Source organism: Muntiacus reevesi, chromosome 1, assembly GCF_963930625.1.
Source record: "Muntiacus reevesi chromosome 1, mMunRee1.1, whole genome shotgun sequence".
Classification (NCBI taxonomy): Eukaryota; Metazoa; Chordata; class Mammalia; order Artiodactyla; family Cervidae; genus Muntiacus; species Muntiacus reevesi.
In genome coordinates this window covers 84178678-84195251 of record NC_089249.1, presented here as the reverse complement: position 1 = coordinate 84195251, position 16574 = coordinate 84178678, and the positions used below count along the sequence as shown (strand labels likewise).

At 36.6% G+C, this 16574-nt stretch overlaps 1 protein-coding gene across 5 annotated transcripts in view; it reads left to right on the top strand.

Annotated features, from left to right (window-relative positions):
* Nucleotides 1-16574, top strand: part of GPR89A (G protein-coupled receptor 89A) — a 48238-nt gene that overhangs the window by 27039 nt on the left and 4625 nt on the right. For all 5 annotated transcript variants that reach the window (XM_065905517.1, XM_065905522.1, XM_065905544.1 and 2 more), the window contains 4 exons: nt 4378-4487; nt 6403-6491; nt 7671-7763; nt 15532-15627. In XM_065905517.1, coding sequence (XP_065761589.1) covers nt 4378-4487; nt 6403-6491; nt 7671-7763; nt 15532-15627 — 388 coding nt within the window. The remainder of the gene's footprint in view (nt 1-4377; nt 4488-6402; nt 6492-7670; nt 7764-15531; nt 15628-16574) is intronic.

Genomic DNA, 16574 nt, shown 5'->3' with positions numbered 1-16574 from the left:
CTTCAGTCTCCCAACTATTGTTGTTTTTATTATTTTAAAAGTACTTTTAAAATGTATGTTTTCAAAGTGTCATTTCTAGAAATTTGTGTCTCAGTGGGTAAAAGCACAGATGCTAGATTCAGACTATCTGGATCTGAATCTTTGGCTTACAACTCGGTGTGACCTTAAGGTAGTTGCTTTATTTCCTTATGTCCTGATTTACTTATCTGTAAAATGGTAATAATAATGAGTTGACTGACATGAAGACTTCTTAGAATAGTGAACTATAAATAGCTAAGGGAAACTATTTATTAATAATCTTGGCAGGACAGTCATTTGGTTTTAATATTTTGCCTTTATTCATTCATATGAATGAATCAGTCACTTAATTGTAGAAAGCCTAGTTTATGTTGGACACTGTAATAAATGCTGAATAGTACATGGAGATAGAATGATGAGCAAGGTAATCAATTCCTATCTTCATGACACTTATTAGTCTACTGTCTTTATTAGAGTTAGTATTACTCATATAGAAATGTCATAGAAGTTCTAAGTTGATGAGTGTTTTTCCATTTCATGTTTCTTCTTTCCACACTTTCCTGTAGTAAGATACATAATCAAGTCAGAAGACTTAATGTAAGAGAGAACAATAGATATTGGAATGATAAAGAGGTCCAGATTCACCAACTAATTCTTATCTCCATTTCTATACATCTACACTAGGGTACTGGAAGTAGATACATATGTGTATACATTTATTTACTTATATATGTTTTGTTAATATTCAAACTCGACAGTTTATTTTACATGAATGAATATGATTATCGATTTTTAGAATACAGCAACAAGAGCAGTGTTGCTGCTGCTCTGCTCAGTTGCTTCAGTCGTGTCCGACTCTGTGCGACCCCATAGATGGCAGCCCACCAGGCTCCCCCGTCCTTGAGGTTCTCCAGACAAGAACACTGGAGTGGGCTGCCATTTCCTCCTCCAATGCATGAAAGTGAAAAGTGAAAGTGAAGTCGCTCAGTTGTGTCCAACTCTTAGTGACCCCATGGACTGTAGCATCTGTCTATGGGATTTTCCAGGAAAGAGTACTGGAGTGGGTTGCCATGTTATTCAGTATTAAAACATACTGTTTTATATAGAAACATACTGTTTGGATTCCCAGGATTATTCTCCCTTTTACTATATTTACTTTATTCATGTAGAGAGATGAATATAAAGTCATGACCCACATCAAATGCAGATGTGCACTTTTAAGCCATTTCATCAATAATCTTTCTTAGCATTTGGCTCTGATCTATACATGAACCCCTATAGACCTTGTTAAGTCAGGATCTAGTATGGCTTGTGGTCCTGCAACATGTCTTCATAATTTGAGTGGCTCTCAGAAGAATCAGCCTCCCAATTTGACCTAATTATCACAGTTCTCTACCTGGTGGAGCTAACAGTTCAAGTACAGCTAGATAAACTGCTTGCTAGAACAAAAAATAACAGTCCTCAGAAAAATAAAACAGATTCCAAAGTCACTGAAACATAATATCTACAAAGTCAAGTCTTCAGTCAAAGCTTGCTGGGCATACAAAGAAACAGAACTGTGCAACCCATATTCAAGATAAAAAGGAACTAATAGACACTTAACTCCAGGTGGGCGCAGATAACAGCTTTAACAAACAGACTTGAAAACAGCTATTATAAATACATTTTTTAAAATGAAAGAATATACAATATTAATTAGTGAACAGAAAAGGAGTCTCAAAAGAGAAATAGAAACTATATTTTTAAAAAGAAGCAAAAGGAAATTCAAAAGCTGAAAACAACAGTAACTAAAATGAAAATTTTACTAGGTAGGCTTAGCAGAGTTAAGATAGCAGAAGAATTAATTAGTGAACTTGAAAGTAGGTCAATAGAAATTATTCAGTCTGAAGAATAGAGAAATAAAAGATGAAAGAAAAATTAATGAAAATCTCAGGATGAAGCACTATCAAGCAGTCCAACAGGTACCTGTAGTTGGGAGTCCTCTAGGACTAAGAAGCAAAAAAAAGTACTTAAAGAAATAATGGCCAAAGGTCTTCCAAATTTGGTGGAAAACGTTAATTTACAGATCTAAGAGGCTTGAGTCAAACACAAGTTTGACTAGTTTTATATAGTCAGATTGCTAAAAGACAAATAAAAAATCTTGAAAGCATCAAGAGAAAAATGATGAATAGATATAGTTGTTTGTTGTTCAGTCACTTAAGTCGTGACCAACTCTTTGCAACCCCATAGACTGCAGCATGCCAGACTTTCTTGTCCTTCACTATCTCCTGGAGTTTGCTCAAACTCATGTCCATTGAGTCAGTGATGCCATCCAACCATCTCATCCTCTGTCATCCCCTTCTCCTGCCTTCAATCTTTCTCCGCATCAGGGTCTTTTCTAATGAGTCTGTTCTTCTCATCAGGTGGCCAAATTATTGGTGTTTCAGCTTCAGCATCAGTCCTTCCAATGAATATTCAGTACTGCTTTCTTTTAGTATTGACTGGTTTGATCTTGCAGTTCAAGGGACTCTCAAGAGTCTTCTCCAGCGCAGTTTAAAAGCATCAATTCTTTGATCCTCAACCTTCTTTCTGGTCCAATTCTCACATCTGTATATGACTGCTGGAAAAGCCATAACTTTGAATAATATATGGACCTTTGTCAGCAAAGTGATGTCTTTGCTTTTTAATATGCTGTCTAGGTTTGTCGTAGCTTTCCTTCCAAAAAGCAAGCATCTTTTAGTTTCATGGCTGCAGTCACTGTCTGCAGTGATTTTGGAGCCCAGGAAAATAAAATCTGTCACTGTTTCCACTTTTCCCCCATCTGTTTGCCATGAAGTAATAAATCCAGGGGAACCATGAAGAAAGTAATACAACTTGGAAACTATATTCCATTCACTCAGTATCCAGGTAAAGGTCATTTTAACAGGAAACAGTTAAGTCAATGTGGCCAATACACTTAACATTCTTTTTTTTTTTTTTAATGCTTTTTAAAATTTTTTGTTTATTTTTAAATTTTTATTTATTTATTTATTTTTGGTTGCACTGGGTCTTTGGTTGCTGTGCGTAGGCTTACTCTAGTTGCAGCAAGCAGGAGCCACTCTTTGTTGTGGTGCAAAGGCTTCTCATTGCAGTGACTTCTCTTATGGAGCATGGGCTGGCTCTAGCGCACACGGGCTTTAGTAGTTGTGGCAAATGGATTTAGTTGCCCCGAGACATATGAAATCTCCCCAGACCAGTGATCAAACCCATGTCCCCTGCAGATTTTTAACCACTGGACCACCAGGGCAGTCTTCTTTATTATATTATTTTAGCCAGTGGCTTAATTTAGCCTACAGAAATACCATGTGGTATTCGGTACCATTTGTGTTGGTCCTAACCATGAACACCGGTGCTGCTTCTTTATCCTTACCACTTCTATCTCTTGTCACCTTTTTGAGGTTAACGTTGAATTAAATTCTTCTTTAGTTCTACAAATCTACTTTTATTAAACTTATCTTGTGTGTGTTTTTTTTTTAAGCCTGTAGTCCTTGGCCTATTGTACCCTTCAAGTAACCATTAATGAACAAATGGTCTATTTTTCCTCACAAGGACCCTGTTCTTAATATCTGTGTGATAGACTGGAACATGCCAGCAGCCACCACTGAAGTGGTATGTCCTTCCATAAACTGATAGGAAGGACAAATGTCCCACTGATTTATTCAGTAGTAGGAAGAGATTAACATTAGAGAGAGAATGGTGCTTTAGAAGAGGCCAGGTTTGTGTGATTTTCTGATTTTTTTTTTCTTTTGTTAGCTTCTGAAAAGGAAGGAAAGAAACATTTATTGAGTTCCTACCCTGTACCTGATCCTTTATCTAGGCATGTTAGCTGTTATTTTATTTTGTTCTTAAATGATAATGGTAATAAGTAATTATATTGTTTCATTGATCTTCATTATCATCCAGAGATGAGGACATGAAAACTCTAAAGCCTTACAGTTTCCAAGTGGCAGATCGAATCTTCAGATTTATTGCCAACTCCAATTCTGTGCTCCTTCACCTATTCCACATTCTTTCTGGGAGTGTATAGTTTTCCCTCAGTTGTAAGCAGTAGAAAAGTGGGACTCCAGAATTTATTCCTTTCCTGAACAGCTCAGCAAATGAAAGAAGCAGCTATGAGACAACAAGAATGGACTTTGAGGGTCCATGCTCCCTTGCTGAGGTTTTACATTTTCTTTTTTTAACAGTAGGTCCTTGTTGGTTATCTATTTTAATTATAGCTGTGTGTCCATGTCCATCCCAAACTCCCTAACTATCCCTTTGCCCCATCCTTACCGCCACCATTCCCCACCCCTGGCAACCATAAGTTCATTCTCTAAGTCTTTACATTTTCTTTTATTTCAGGATGGCAATGACACGGAGAACTATGTTCCAGAAGGGGGAGGTGCATAACAAACCATCAGGATTCTGGGGGATGATAAAGAGCGTTACCACTTCAGCACCAGGAAGTGAAAGTATCCTTTATCCATTGGCCTGTTTCTTTTTCTCAACTGTGGAACAAAGGCAGAAGAAAAATTAGTGTTGGGACAGAGACATTCTCTTCTAAGATACCTGACTGCATCAGAGTTCAGCTGGTCAGGACTGGGCTTAGGAAAAAGAAAGCCATAGATAATCCTAAAATGATAAAACCATTATCTTTGAGCTGAAGGGATCCAAACAAGTCAGTCTTTCCATTTTACAGATGAGAAAATAGACCCAGAGAAGTTAAGTCACACAGTGGCTTGTGGCAAATGTAAGACCAGAACTGTGGTCTCCTTAGTTCTTTCCACTACACTATTATATTTCCCAACTTCAAAAAACCACCACAAAACAGTGGTTCCCTAAAATGACTGGTTTGTATATGGATTGTAAGGGCCCATTTCTAAAGCAGTCAGTTTTAGAAACAAATTTTAAGCAGCTTTTTATCTCCAGTAACTTTTTGATTTAAAGAATCAAGGAGATTGTGTTAATATATTTGTCTTGGCCCGGGTGGTTGCAGTGTTAAACTAATTCCCAAATTGAGTAACCACAGCTCTTTGTGGCTGCCAGACTGTCAAGCCAAAATTTGGCGTGAGAGACTAGAGGTGAGATAGCTTATGCGTATTCCTCCCTTCTCTGGCCTGAGAAAGAACAAATCTCCTTTTGCCTCAATTGAAGGAAAAGAATGTAACCTGTTCTCGCTATAAATTATGATATACCTTTCTGGTGTGAAATGCAGGTAGGAATTAGAACAAACAAAATGGGATGACCACAGGAGAGAGGGGGGGAAAAGGTGACTTTAAATTTATTTAAACATTTATTTCATGTCTCCTATTTCCAAACAGTGTGCTAAACTGATGAGCAGAAGATAGCCTCTCTCCTCAAGGAACTTACTGCCTAATCATGGGGAAGCCAGACATGGAACTGAGCCATGTATTCAGTGGCCTGAACTGTGCCAATCGCAGACACTACTGAGGAGGGAGCTGGAGGGCACTTGCTGATTTGGGTAATAGAGGGAAAAGTCACAGAGAGGAGGGAGGATTTGGATTAAAACCAATTAAACTTCTGTTTTAGAAAGGGCTATCTTTACTATTTTTATGACTTAAAAATTCATAAAAGCCAAACTTTAGGTTTAAGCTATCTCAGCAACACTAAACCAAGTCAAAAAAGTATCAGGATTATTGAACCTCTCTGAGTCCTTTCCTAAATGGAGAGGATAATCACACAGCCTCACTGAGTTCTTAGAAGGTGGCATAGAGTAATGGAAAGAGCAGACCTTGGAGTAAGGCAGCTCTGACTTTGCTTCCACGCCTATTAGCTGTGTGACTTTGAGCAAGATATTTGACTCTCTGAGCTTTACTTTCCTTATCTGCAAAATGGATAATGACACCTATCTCATGGGATTGTTGTGAATGATAGAAGATAAGATCTGTAAAGAACTGAAGAAGGTAATGTCTATAAATCCCAGCCTGTATTAGAACGCAGTAAATATTAGATCCCTTTTCCTAACATCGTATTTATTCCAGATAATGCAAGAGAAAACTTTGCTGTATATTGTAGGTATTTTTCTAACTATGTAACCTTTTGAGATTTCAAAAATGACATTTGACTTAAGCTAACTAGATAAAGCAAAAATAAACAGAGGTACCTACCTGAGCCACTTTCAAGCCAGTGTAAAACTGAGTGGTAGGTGTTTGGTGGTGGTGCTATTAATGGTAAAGCTTTTATACACCTGTGTCTGAGATTGGAAAAATAGTTCTGAAATAGTACTGCTGGCTATTGAAGCAGGAAATTGAAAATATGGGCAGTTCCTAGGACCCGCTATAGAAGAAACCAAAAGCATGTGCTTTCTTCATTGCTATTCCTTGAAACTTCTGTGTGATTTAAACCTTGATGCCCATTTTGTGCCAGATCTTACTCTTATTCAACAGGAAGTGGATGCTTTGGAAGAACTAAGCAGGCAACTTTTTCTGGAAACAGCTGATCTATATGCTACCAAGGTACAGAGCAAGGAACTGCAGTATGGTTTTTACCAATGTGATTGAAGAGAGAGCAAGACTAAATAAGCTTTGTAGCATTCTCTATGGCCAAGCCGTGTAAGAGGCACCTCAGTAGCTTCAGTATCAGTCATGAAGCACTGATACCTGGACTTTTTGTGACATTACTCCTACCAGTAGCAAAACCCTTAATGGAACACTCTCAAAAATGGAAATTACTGGAATAGTCAGAAGAAGCTTTTAATCATCTAGGAAGGTTGCACACATCACTTCCTACTGATGGCCAAGATCAAGAGGGTGGCTCCTATGGTAGCTCTTGTGATTGTTTTTTATTCTCTTGCAAGTTAGTAATATTGGAAGAGCAGTAAGACATCCATCTGCCGTGGTCTCTTGTTATTGTTAGTCCCCAAGTTATGTCTGACTCTTTTGAGATCCCATAGACTATAGGCCACCAGGCTCCTCTGTCCATGGGGTTTCCTGGGGAAGAATACTGGACTGGATTGCCATTTCCTTCTCCAGGGTATCTTCCTGACTCAGAGATCAAACCCAAGTCTCTTGCACTGGCAGGTGGATTCTGGGCCACTGTGGAAGCCCCTGCTGTGGTCTAGCTCTATTTTAAAGGAGCCAGATTAAGAAGGAACCTAACTACAAGAAGAAACTTTCCTATGTACACCTAAAATGCAATATAATTTAAACATGCAAAATCTATTATTTAAGGTTGTTCAGACTATTTTAATCCTTTCTGAGGATCACTTCACAGGAATAGCCATATAGGATAGAAAGAAACATAGGCTTTGGAGACAGGTAGATCTGAGCCTAACTTCCCTCACTCACTAGCTGTGTGTCCTTAAGCAAGTTATTTAACCTTTCTAAGCCTTCATTTTCTCATCTGTAAAATTAAAAAGGACATATCTCATAAGAGTTGTTATGAAGATTAAAGTAGATACTGCATGTAAGGTGTTTATCCTAATTTTTGGTTTAAAGTAATCATTCAATAAATTTTCCCACTACTACTACTATTGTTATTTTAATATTATTATCATGTGTTATTTTAATATTATTATCGTATTAAGGTTTTAATCCTTAGCCTGAACAGTGATTCATAGAGGCAGAAATATTTTTGTAGGATGTAAATATACATTTTGCTAGGACTAACCGTGTTTTGTGTTTATTCTCCCTCAGGAGAGAATAGAATACTCCAAAACTTTCAAAGGGAAATACTTTAATTTTCTGGGTTACTTCTTCTCTATTTACTGTGTTTGGAAAATTTTCATGGTAAGTATATTTTTTTAATTGTCAAGGTTTAGATGATTTTCTCTAGTAATGGCAGAGAGAAAATTGGGTTTGGTTGAGGCCGTGAACTAAGTTCCAAATCCAACTGCATCAACAGAGCATGTCATCTTTCACATATCTGAGCCTCTTCCCCCTCTTCTTTTTGGGTTACCTAGAAACAGGAGGTTGCATTTTTCTTCTGTCAGAAATCATTGGTAAGCTCTTAGGTTGTGAAATATATGAAGTGCCTATACAGGTTTCCTGTTTTACACCCTACTCTTCATATTACTCATGAGTACATGACTATATAACACTACTCCAACCTTCAGCTCAGAACAGAAACCACCTGTCCTTTTTAATAATCTGTACATACCCAAAAAAGTAAATTCTAAAACATATTCCTACAGATAAATTCATCTTCTGTGCTTCCAGCTCTTACTCTTTTGTGGCTTGCCCTCCCGCTCTATTCTTTATGTGCATTTTATGCACTGCTTTATTTGTCTTTACTTGTGACCCATCTGCAGGTATTAATGGATTTCAGTGTGATTATAAAAAAGGCTGATTTGACTTTCTGGTTTGATGACTTTCCCACTGAGGCTGTGCTTGCACAAAGAGGAGCTTTGTCAGCTTGTTAGTTAATTTTGATCAGTGTAGATGAATGGAGGATTCTAGATTTAACAGATCTAAATGTTATAAAAAATTGATGTTAATACCCATTCAGATGACATTTTAAAATCTTGACTTCTTTAGCGGGAGAGGATAAATGAAGATAGTGTGTTCAGTTATCAAGTATTCATATTATTAAGCTACTAAAGGTTTCCCTGAGATGCAGCCTTTAGGAGAGTGTAACATTTTTTAACAGCTTTATTGAGATGTGGTTGACATTCAACAAATTGTACATATTTAACATATACAATTTGGTAAGTTTTGATACATGCGTATACCTGTGCAATGGCCATCGCCCGATCAACATAGAGAACATATCCATCCAACACTTGTGAATGTTTCCTCAGGCCCCTTTGTCTCTCTGTACTTTGTAGTATTCCACTGTATGGATGCACCACAGTTTGTTTTATCTGTTCATCTGCTGATCAATATTTGTTTGTTTCCCATTTGGGAATATTACAAATAAAGTGGCTGTGAATATTTGTCTACAAGTCTGTGTTTGGACATGTGTTCTCTTTTCTCTGGGGAGAAAGCATTTGCGTGTAGAATGGCTGGATCATATGGCAGACATATGGTTAACTTTTGAAGAAGTGGCCAAACTTTTCCAAAGAGGTTGTACCATTTTACATTCCTACCTGCAGTATTTGGGAGTTTCAATTATTCCACATCCTTGCTAAGGCTATGTAGTCAGTCTTTTAAATCTTAGATGTTTTAATAGATATGAGGTGGTACTAAATCATTTTAATTTGCATTTTCCTAATGCCTAATGATGTTGAACAACTTTTATGTGCTTTTTTGCCACCTGTGTATCCTCTCTGGTGATGTATCTATTCAGATTTTTTGCCAGTTTTTTAATTGTGCTCAGTCGTTCAGTTATGTCTGACTCTTTGCAGTCCCATGTACTGTAGACCGCCAGGCTCCTCTGTCCATAGAATTTTCCAGGCAAGAATACTGGAGTGGGGTGCCATTTCCTCCTCCAGGGGATCTTCCCAACCCAACGATCGAACTCACATCTCTTACATCTCCTTCTTTGGCAGGCGGATTCTTTACCATTGGGCCACATGGGAAGCCCATTTTTTAAATAGGTTGATTGTTTTCTTTTTGTTGGGGTTGAGAGTTTTTCAGTGTATTCTGGTAACCTTTTATCAAATATGTGATTTTAAAATATTTTCTCCCATCAGTGACTTGGCTTTTCATTCTGTTAGTATCCTTCAAAAATCAAAAGGTCTTAATTTCAATGATGTCCAATCTATTCTTTTTTTATTATAGATTATGCTTTTGTGTTGTATCTAAGAAATCTTTGTCTAACCTGGGGTCACAAAGATTTTTTTTTCATGTTTTCTTAATATGAAAAATATAAAATAGAAATTTTATAGTTTTAGGTTTTACATTTAGGTCTGTGAACCATCTTAAGTTACATTTCTAATATGATATTGGAGTATGAATCCAAGTTCACTTTTTTCACATAGATATCCAGGTGTTCTAGCACCATTCATTGAAAAGAGTATCCTTTCTCCATTGAGGCAATTTTGCAATTTTGTCAAAAACTAATTGACCTTATGTATATGAGTCTGTTTCTGTTCTCTTTTTTCTATTGAGATTTATGTGTATCTTATATATTTACTTCTGCCAGTACCACACTGTCTTGATCAATATGTCTTCCAGTCGATGAACATGGTACAACTCTTATCTATTTAGATTTTCTTAGTTTTTCTCAGCAGTGTTGTATAGTTTTTGGTGTGACAGATCTTTCTCATCTTTCATCAGATTTATCTAAGTATTTGATTTTTAGATGCTATTATAAATGACAGCATTTTTATAATTTTCATTTTCAAGTGTTAATAGTATATAGATATACAACTGATTCTTGTATATTGATCTTGTATTCTGTTACCTTGCTAAACTCTCTTATTGTTTCTAGAAGCTTTTTATAAATTTCATAGAATTTCCTACATAGACAATTCCATCCTATCTTTTCCTCCTCTTCAAGCCTTACTGCACTGACCAAATCCTCCAGTAACAGAATTAAGTAAAGCAGTCACCCTAATCTTGTTCCTGATCTTAGGGGGAAAGCATCCAGTCTTACACCATTAAGTATGGTGTTAGCTATTGGTTTTTCCTAGGTGCCCTTTATCAGATTGAGGAATTTTCTTTTAGTAATAGTTTCTTAAGTGTTTTTAATCATGAAAGCACGTTTGATTTTGTCACTTCTGCATCTATGGAGATAATCATATGGTTTTTCTTTTTTAGTCTGCTAATACAGTAAAATTAATTTTTGAACATTAAACTGAACTCACATTCCTGGAGTAACCTTACTTGGCCAAGTGTATTATCCTTTTAATGTTTTGTTAGATTTAATTTACTAATGTTTTGTTGAAGAGTTTTTGCATCTATGTTTATGAAGAATTTCAGAGTATAGTTTTCTTGTTAATGTCTTTGGTTTAGGTGTCTAACCTTAAAGAATAAGTTGAGAAGTATTTCTTTCTCTTCCAATTAGTAGAGGGTTTGCATGGAATATTAATATATTAATAAATTAATGAATGTGATATATAATTAAATTCTAATTGAATGTTAATATATAAACATATTAACAACTTTATTAAATGGAGTCATGCGATGTGATCTTTTGTGGTTGGCTTCCTAACATAATGTTTTCAAGGTTTATCTATATTGTAGTCTCTATCAGTAAATACTTCATTCCTTTTTATGATTGAATAATATTTATTCCATTATATGGATATGCCACATTAATTTAAATTATCCACTCATTAGTTGGTGAACATTTGAGTTGTTTTATTGTGACATTCTGGCCACTATAAATAATGCTGTTGAGCATTCATGTATGTTTGTTTTGTGGGCTGTGCTGGGTCTTCACTGCTGTGCAGGCTTTTCTCTAGTTGCCGCGAGCAGGGGCTACTCTGCTGTTGCGGTGCAGTCTTCTCATTGTGCTGGCTTCACTTGTTGCAGAGCACAGGCTCGAGGATGTGTGGACTCAGGAGTTGCAGCACATGGACTTAGCTGCTCTGCGATATTTGGGACCTTCCTGGACTAGGGATCAAAGCTGCATTTCCTGCGTTGGCAGGTGGATTCTTTACCTCTAAGCCATCAGGGAAATCCCATGTATAAGTTTTTATGTGGACATGTGTTTCATTTCTCTTAGGTATATATCTGTAGAAGTAGAATTGCTGGGTTATATGCTTACTATATGTTTAACCTTCTAATAAACTGCCTAACTACCAGGCTGTTTTCCAAAGCATCTGCACCATTTATAGTTCTGCCAGCAATGTGTGACGGTTGCAATTTCTCCACATCCTCTCCAATACTTATTATCTATCTTTTTAATTATAGTCATTTTGTTGTTGTTTAGTCGCTGAGTCATTTCCAGCTCTTTGCAACCCCATGAACTGCAGCACGCCAGGCTTTCCTGTCCTTCACTATCTCCGGTGTTGGCTCAAACTCATGTCCATTGAGTTGATGATGCCATCCAACCATCTTATCCTCTGTTGCCCACTTCTCTTCCTACCCTCAGCCTTTCCCAGCATAAGGGTCTTTTCCAGTAAGTGAGCTCTTCACATCAGATGGCCAGAGTATTGGAACTTCAACTTCATCATCATTATCCCAATAAATATTTAGGGTTTATTTCCTTTAGGATTAGATTGGGTTGATCTCCTTGCAGTCCAAGGTTCTCCCAAGAGTCTTCTCCAACACCACAATTCAAAAACATCAATTCTTTAGTGCCCAGCCTTTTTTATGGTCCAGCTCTCACATCCATACATGACTACTGGAAAAACCATAGCTTTGACTAGATGGACCTTTGTCAGCAAAATAATGTCTCTGTTTTTTAATACTCTGTCTAGGTTTGTCATAGCTTTTCTTCCAAGGAGCAAGTATCTTTGAATTTCATGGCTGCAGTCACTGTCTACAGTGATTTTGGAGTCCCCAAAAATAAAGTCTGTCACTGTTTCCATTGTTCCCCATCTATTTGCCATAAAGTAATGGGACCAGATGCCATCCATGATCTCAGTTTTTTGAATGTTGAGTTTTAAGCCAGTTTTTTCACTGTCCTCTTTCACCTTCATCAAGAGGGTCTTTAGTTCCTCTTTACTTTCTGCCATAAGGGTGGTGTCATCTGCATATCTGAGGTTATTGATATTTCTCCCAGCAATCTTGATTCCAGCTTGTACTTCCTCAAGCCCAGCGTTTCTCATGATGTACTCTGCATATAAGTTAAATAAGCAGGGTGACAATACACAGCCTTGACGTACTCCTTTCCCAATTTGGAACCAGTTTGTTGTTCCATGTCCAGTTATAACTGTTGCTTTTTGACCTACATACAGGTTTCTCCTTACAGGAGGCAGGTCAGGTAGTCTGGTATTCCCATCTCTTTAAAAATTTTCTAGTTTCTTGTGATCCATACAGTCAAAGGTTTTAGCATGGTCAATGAAACAGAAGTCGATGTTTTTCTGGAATTCCCTTGCTTTTTCTATGATCCAATGGATGTTAGCAATTTGATCTCTGATTCTTCTGACTTTTCTAACCCCAGCTTGTACATCTGGAATTTCTTGGTTCATGTACTATTGAAACCTAGCTTGAAGGATTTTGAGCATTACCTTGCTAGCATATGAAATGAGTGCAACTGTGCAGTAGTTTGAACATTCTTTAGCATTGCCTTTCTTTGGGATTGTAATGAAACTGACCTTTTTCAGTCCTGTGGCCACTGCTGAGTTTTCCAAATTTGCTGGCATATTGAATGCAGCACTTTAACAGCATTATCTTTTAAGATTTGAAATAACTCAGCTGAAATTCCATCACATCCACTAGCTTTGTAGTGATGCTTCCTAAGGCCCACTTGACTTCGTACTCCAGGATGTCTGGCTCTAGGTAAGTGCCCACACCATAGTGGTTATCCAGGTCATCAAGATCTTTCTTGTATAGTTCTGTGTATTCTTGCTACCTTTTCTTAATATCTTCTACTTCTGTTAGGTCCATACCGTTTCTGTCCTTTATCGTGCCCATCTTTGCATGAAATGTCGCCTTGGTGTCTCTGATTTTCTTGAAGAGATCTCTAGTCTTTCCCATTCTATTGTTTTCCTCTGTTTCTTTGCATTGTTCACTTAAGAAGGCTTTCTTATCTCTCCTTGCTATTCTTTGGAACTCTGCCTTCAATTGGGTATATCTTTCAATATTTTGGTGGATGTGAATTGATATCTCTCATTCTTTTTTTTCCTGATCAATCTAGATAGAAGTTTATCGATTTTATTGAACTTTTCAAAGAACTAGCATCTGGGTTAATTGATTTTCTCTATTTTTCTGGTTTCTACTTCATTGATTTCTGCTCTGATCTTTATTATTTTTCTTCTGCTGCTCTTTTGGGTATCTTTTTCTGATTTCTTAAAGAGGAAGCTAAGATCATTGACTTCAAACTTTTTTTAAATATAGGCATTTTAATGCTACAAATTTCTTACTAAGCACTATTTTATTTGTATCTCACACATGCAACTTTTTTGATACATTTATTTTCATCCGGTTCAAAATACTTTCTGATTTACTTTTTGATTTCTTCTTTGACTCATCGGTTATTTAGAAGTATGTTATAAAATATTGGACATCTTCTGAATATCTTTCTGTAACTTTCTAATTTAATTTCATGTGGTCTGAGAACATATTTTGTATGATTTGAATCTTTTTAAGTCTATTGAGGCTTGTTTTCTGGCCCAGAATATGGTCAACCATGGTTAATTAAGTTCTTTGTGCACTTGAATGGAAAGTGTATTCTACTCTGGTTGGGTGGAATAGCCTACAGGTCTCACTTAGGTCAAGTTGATTGATAATATTGTTAAGTTTTTCTATACTCTTACTGCTTTTCTGACTGCTTAATTATTGAGAGAGGGGTATTGAAATTTCCCCCTATTGTTGTGGATTTGCCTATTTCTTTTTTTAATTATATCATTTTTTTATCCTTCATGTATGTCATGTAGGGTCACTATGTACCCCTTGTTGAAATGATTCTTTTATCATTATGAAATGACCCTTTTAGTCTCTGGCAACATTATTTTGCTATGAAATCTACTTTGTCTGATATTAATATAGACATTCCAGCTTTCTTTTGATCATTAGCATAATATGTCTTTTTACATGCTTTTAGTTTTAACCTATTTGTGTCTTTATATTTAAAGTGGGCTTCTTGTAAACAACTTGCTTTTATATCTAATCTAATGGTCTCTGCCACTTATTTGTCATATTTGGACCAGGAGTCAGCCATCTGCAGTCCCTAGGCCAAATCCAGCCACCACCTGCTTTTATTTAAAAAGTTTGATTGGAACACAGCCAAGTCCATTTATCTACACAGTCACATGACCGTGGCAGAGTTTGCCAACCTCTGGTTTAGACCATTTATATATTTTTTAAACTTTTTATTTTGTATTGGAGTATAGCCAATTAACAAACAATATTGTGATAATTTCAGGTGAGCAGCAAAGGGACTCAGCCTCATACATGTGTCCATTCTCTCCAAACTCCCCTTCCATCCAGGCCACATAACACTGAGTTCCATGTGCTATACAGTAGTAAACCATTTATAGTCAATGTGTTATTGTTATGGTTGAACAACCCTGTTGCTGTATGTTTTTATTTGTCTTGTGTTATTTTTTCCTTTTCTTCTTTTGGATTAATCGATTATTTTTCATAATTCCATTTGATCTTTGTTGGCTCGTCAGCTATAATAACTCTCCTTGTTGTTTTAGTGATTGCTAGCTATTAGAGCTTTCAGAAAATAACCATAGGGATGACCCTGGAATCCCTTGATTCTCTGACCTTGTGTTTTACCAGAATGTTACCTTTCTGGATCCTGATAAATTGAGGTGTATGTGTCATAGCCTTATCCCCCTTTACACTCTACAGAAAAGAAAGATAGGGTAGATACGGACTTTTGTTTGCCGATATATGAATAGCCAAAATAGATTTCTTATGTATGATTTAGACTGAAAGTAGAATTGCATTTTTAGGAATATCCACCTGTAAGAAACACTTGGTGATTCATTATTTTGAATCATTTTTTGAAACTGATTTTTGAGATACTCTAATGTAAAGGTCTGTGTCTCTGTAGGCAACCATCAATATCGTTTTTGACCGAGTTGGGAAAACTGATCCAGTCACAAGAGGCATTGAAATCACTGTGAATTATCTGGGGATCCAATTTGATGTAAGAGTTGTATCAAAATCTTTGTTTATGTTAAGATTCTTTGTCCTTACTCTACGTACTTGTTTCTGCTTTCATTCTTCTCCCTCTCTGTTGTTTTGGCATATTCACATGGCAGATTCGTAAAGGGCCTAAAACCATAACTAATGACTGGCAATTATTATTTTCATGGGTAGTAATCATTTCTACAGTTCCTTCTCTTCTTAGTCACAGCTACCACTCTCTAGCTTCTCCCTACCAAATATTCAAATACTTCTGTCTGTGATACTTGATGATATCTTCAAACATATAACTCACCTTTGATTCCTCTGGTAGAAAATTAACTACTAATTAGTGTTTTTGTGTTAGAACTAAAATGATTTCTGCTATAAAAAATTATCTGTATAATTCATATGGGCTTTGAGCTAAAAATGGTTAACTGTCCCCTGTGCACAAATTTTTTTTTAATCTTCTTTCTACCTGTTTTATAATTGGGACAGCCTTGTCCCAATTTGAGTTTAATGTCTTTAGTTGTAGAATAGTGCGTTTTCCAGGTATTTATATGACCAGTGATTCTAGCTGGTTGGCACTTTGGTAATAAAACCAGTGTCACATTCTTAGTCCTTATGAGTGCCGTTTAGTTGTTCTATGATCCTGGCCGTAGTTTGCATGATACCCTCAACTGGACGTGCCCCTGGTAGCTGGATAAAATGAAAATACACCAGAGCAAATTGAGCTCCAGTCCTTGAGAAACAACTCAAGGCACACATTTCTTAGATGATAAATCAACAGTGTATCCTTTTTCATGTGAAGGAGCATGGTTTCTTTCCTTCAGCTAGTATAAAAATTATGTGGTAAAGCATGCTTCACTCATATTTTTTATGTATTTTTCTTTTAAAATTTTTTTACTGGGGTGAATTTTTAGAAATGCCCTTCCTTGTTAGTGCTTTTCTAGGGCTAGTTGCTGTGTA